The following is a 5,103-nucleotide window of genomic DNA, read 5'->3' as shown; positions in this document are numbered from 1 at the left end:
AGATCCTGTATGGGAGTGTCAGCAATGTGGAGCTTTAATGTGGTATCAAGAAAGGAAACAGAAATCTAAGAACACTTCTAATCCAAAATTTCAATTATGTTGTGCTGCTGGCAAAGTACAACTACCTCAGTTAGAACAACCTCCACAACTACTTCAAAACTTACTATCTCAGAACCAAGGCACACAGAGCAAGAATTATCAAGCTAATGCAAGAACTTACAATAACAGAGTATATGAATAACACTGCACATTTCACATCGAATTTTAACAAGTTTTCCTGACCAGATTATTATAATAACAGAGTTTTATAATTACCTCATAATGACGAATTTGAGCTTTATAGTTGGAAGATTGCTTTTTTCAGACAAAATGAAAGCTGAGTGGAGTAATGTTATAAATTATACAACTTACCTTCCATATCCTTTTCACACTGCTATAATTTCCAGCTACTCTAATAAATAGACTAACAAAATACCAGTGAACAATTAAAGGAGCACATTATAGTCAATATCTGTTCACTGTCATACATTAAAGTCACACACCTACTAAATGTATACATTCAAAAATCTTAAAGGCACATAAAAAACATTATATTATTCAAAGTTAAACATGAAACTATGAATAGATAGCCTAACTACAAACATTCAAATTGACAAAAAACAACATCCAAGAAACTTTGTCAACCAAAATATATTTTACATTAAACATATTATACAACAAACTTACATTACACATAATATTAAACCATTAATCGAGAGGACAATACATAATACATTATACATATACATTAACTTTCACAATGATCACATCATAATTTAACCTCTTAACATTATTCATCATCCATTCACTACGATACATCACCATTATTTCTTACACAACAAACTATGATCACTTGACACACTTCTCATCTAATACAGACATCATTTGATACACAAACATTGCTTCTGCTTAAATTACCTTTTTCACAATTATTATATTTGCATCTTTATCATATATAAAATCCAATTGCTCTCCAACCTTTAAATTTTTTGCTTGGACATACTCATACCAGCCTGGCCCTAAGAACTTTTCAGTCATGTTACCAGCAGCATTCAGGATCTCACAATTATATGCCCAATCAATTTCTTCATCGATTAACATCACAAGTTTCTGAATCGGATACATGAAATTTTTTGAAATCTCCCTAGGCAATTTCTACAATAATCATTTCATATTGTTGTCAACTTTACATGCAATTTATTTAAAAAATTCCACTAATTACAAAAATTTATTACCTTTTGTACTTACCAAAATACTTTTTGAAAGCATTGTTTCTTCTACAACCTTTAACTGCCAATTATATTTAGAACTATGCTCAATCAAACTCTCCCTTGATGTTGTGCGATCAGAATTCATAACACCAAAATGTTCTTCAAATCCAACTGGATCAATGCTTGCAAGATAATTGGCATAATCCGGATCTAGCGTGTCACTACACAGTATCAAACTCTATCACATGCTGGAATTGATCTCAAATTAAGTACTCAAAGTCACAATTTTTTTTTTATTAGTAAAGCACATTGACCATACTTTCAGACAATACAGATGCATGCACTACAATAATTAAATTAACATTAACTTACTACGTACCTGCACGAAGAAGACATAATTGGGGATAATATATGTTTTGATTCAATTCTTCAAGTTTAGCAGGATAAACAAATACCACAACTTCATTTTTACACCAAACTTATTAACTATATAGTTATATATATTATATATATACATGCAAAACCAATAATACACTTAATAAATATGGCATAAAAAGTTGATTCAAAAAAAAAAATAATGGCATAAAAAGAATACATACATTTGCAGGTTAGTGGAAAAAAGACACACAACAAGACAAAGCTATGCATGTGGGATGTAAAGTCATGTTCTCTCATTGAAAAAACCAACATAATACAAACAATGAATAGTGGAGATTCGTTGGGTCCTGTAGAAGTCAGTGGAATGTAAAAAGTGATTCTTTTGTACACATGATAGTAAAGATTCCTGATGTACTATTATGCACACTTTATTAACTTTACATACATTATAATATGGTGCATTTGACATTAACAGTTAACAGAATAAATTATATTGTTGTTAAGTGTATTACTAAGAACCAAATCATGAACCTACCACAATGTCCAAGTTCAACATACATATATCTTTTTACGTGTTTTTTTTAAGTATACATATAAATGTTATCTATAACTGACTATAAGTATAATTATGTTTTTTATGAAGATATTACTAATAAAAATTTGTTACTCTTCCTTCAAAATTTTTTTTTGTTACTCTTAACTATACTGACAACTTATTTTTTGACTATTTTTTTGGGCCAAAAGCACACATATAATTTTAAATTATGTTTATTTTTTATATCTGACCAATATTGTTAAACAATTCTCCAGTTTGTTTTTTCAATACAAAGTTACATTTAAATTGTATTAAAATTATATCTATTTTTAACAATATTGACGGAAATTTATTACTAATTAAGTTTACCATATAATTTTGATATTTTATTAGATTAATATCTTATAGCTTATAAAACAGCTATAATATTAGCGTATATAATTTTGGATTTATGTAAGTTATATTAAAAACATAGCAATGTTTGGGGTATACTAACAAATAATTTGACATGCCTATGCAAGAGGCCCATTTACATCAGCCTGCGAACTCAAATCGGGTCATACCTGATCCAATTCAATATTTCTACATCCAAAAACAAAATGAATTATACACAAAATGAATATTGAAGGAAAGAATTACCTAATTGGTGGTCGCAGAGATTTATTTTTGACCGTAATTAGGAGGAGAGTAGACGAAAGCAGCCACGATAGCGACTGGAAGCACACCGAATCTCGCCAGCGCTGCCACTTTGCTAACAACTGCCTTTCCCTTCATGAACGCCATAGCTGAAGCTTCTCACACTCAGATTGATCGCGTTTTTGCGTTTTGATTTTTGAATCACGAATTATGAAGAAGATGAATCAGAATTGTATTTTGTTATTTTTTGTGTGTAATGAGGAGTGTGATTTTTTTATTGAAATTATTAAGGTTCTGAACAGTCAAATAATTGTTACTCCGATTCAACCTGTTTGAGAGATCGAGCAATCTAATAATCGAATATTAGAATTGCAGCAAGGATCAAGGCGGTTGACGCAAGAGGATGAAGTGAGCTTCAACATTGGATTTGACATTTGGGAAAGGATGGAATTGAAATCACTTAAACGGAGGGGTAATAACAGCCACAAGAGGAGCTTAATACATGAAGGAATAAGGATTAAATGGCTATAGAACAAAATCAATTGACTGGATTTATGAACCCTGGAAAATTTAATTGACCAGCCGCATGCAAGAAGAAAGAAAGACTAGGTTTAATTACCTGTGTTTGAGGTTGATATTAAAAAAATTAAAGAAACTAAATCTGAACCGTTGAGGAAGAAAGAGAAGATATTTTATTTATCTTTTATGGACTTTTTTTATCTGCCTATATTACTATCTAAATTTCTGTACTATAACCACATCAAAGTTGTGCATGATACTTAACTACGAAGGAAGTCCTTTTTTTATCTACCTGTATTAATACCTATATTACTCTTAACTATACTTAACTACAGTTATACAACCATTACATTTTAACACTTGAAATTCTTCCATTAATTCAATAATTTAAATGTTTCATATTTTTTAAGTTATAATTGCCAAAACTATAACTGTACCCGTGCGTTAGCACGGGTTTTTTTACTAGTTATTAATGAAATCTTATGTTTGAAATGTTTGATATAAAATTACTTTTTAGCCCTTTGATGACCATTCTTGTGTTTATGAAATATTTATGTGAACTAGGGAATATGAAGGCTTGTATTTTATTTTATAGTTTGGAATTGTATTAGCCGACGGTTTACTCTCATTGCATGCCAATTGCCAACCATGAATTCTGGTTGTGACATTTAGATAGTGTACTGTTATTACCGATTAGGGAGTGTCCTCCAATTTGGTTTAAAAAAAAATAAAAATAGGAGACCAACTATACATAACTAACATTGGGCACTTATTTCTTTTCATTTTGACTTGCTGTCATTTATTCGGAAAAACTTCAATTTTGCTGCAAAAAAAAATTAAGTTCTAAAATCTGGGAAGAGTAGTGTTCAATGTAATGAGTATTTTTTTGACATCCTGAAGCCGAAACAGTGATGAATTTAAACCCCCAATCTTTTATTGTGCCTTTTTTTGTGGACACAAAATTAGCATTGAAGTTTTGAAGAAGTGGGGTTAGAGTTTAGATCGTTGATTAGTTATTTAGTTTGTTAATGCATTGAACTCTATGCAAATAGAGTTTCTTGTGTCACATTTTACCATATTTTATTAAAATGATTTCATTTGATAAGCTCTACATAAATAGAGCTTTGGTTGTCACTTTACTCTTGCTCAAACTTTGAAAGGTCCCTCTCTTCTTTTATCTCAAATCCTCTTATCCATAGCATGATATTAGAATTCAGAGCTATACTGGAATGCTATGTTGCTTCAATCACTTCAGCTGTTTTGTTTATCGGTATAAGGCAACAACATTCCTACAAGGCAAGGTTGCAGCTTCTGATAACTGCTTCAGTGATGGCCCTGTTGCACTTTCTAGTTTTTTGACTCCTATGCTGATCATGTTCTTGTTGATCCCTTTTTCTCTTTGCCACACAGCAACTTATATTTGCTTTGCATCTCTCTCTCACATAGATGATTGGATGTCGTTCTTGGTTTTTTTTTTTTTTTTTTTTTTTTAATCTTATACAAGATGAGGGACTCATGATTAGATTTCCTTATCTTTCCAAAAAAAAAAAAATGATTAGATTTCCTTATGCTGAGTTACTGAGTTTATGGGTGCTATTAGGAGGATAAAAATTGGTTGTTTAGATTAGCTTGTTAATTAATTTGTTAATACAATAAAAAATTAATCTATAAATGGAGTTTCTTGTTTCCCATTGTACCATTTTTATTAAAATTAAAATGGTTTTGTTTAAGTTTCACTCTTATTCCTTAAGCTTGCAAGGCTCCCTTCTCAATATCAATATCAAT

The 5,103-nt window shown here is 30.5% G+C and overlaps 1 protein-coding gene across 1 annotated transcript; it reads right to left on the bottom strand.

Annotated features, from left to right (window-relative positions):
• Positions 1–675: 675 nt before the first annotated feature.
• LOC146943382 (uncharacterized) lies at positions 676–1,780 on the bottom strand. The gene is made up of 3 exons (XM_085741643.1): positions 1,630–1,780; positions 1,288–1,471; positions 676–1,194 (listed from the first exon to the last, which is right to left on the bottom strand). The coding sequence occupies exons 1-3, from the start codon at positions 1,644–1,646 to the stop codon at positions 949–951; spliced, it is 447 nt and encodes a 148-aa protein (XP_085597769.1). The 5' UTR covers positions 1,647–1,780; the 3' UTR covers positions 676–948.
• Positions 1,781–5,103: the final 3,323 nt, after the last annotated feature.

This window comes from Medicago sativa, chromosome 2, assembly GCF_051527215.1.
Source record: "Medicago sativa cultivar Bolivia chromosome 2, Bolivia_mono, whole genome shotgun sequence".
NCBI lineage: Eukaryota > Viridiplantae > Streptophyta > Magnoliopsida > Fabales > Fabaceae > Medicago > Medicago sativa.
The sequence above is the reverse complement of the archived record's forward strand: the minus strand, read 5'-3'. Positions and strand labels throughout refer to the sequence as shown.

Coding starts and splice junctions, on each gene's coding strand:
- LOC146943382 (XM_085741643.1), bottom strand. Junction 1,195..1,287: donor TGCTTTCAAAAAGTATTTTG/GTAAGTACAAAA, acceptor TGATTATTGTAG/AAATTGCCTAGGGAGATTTC.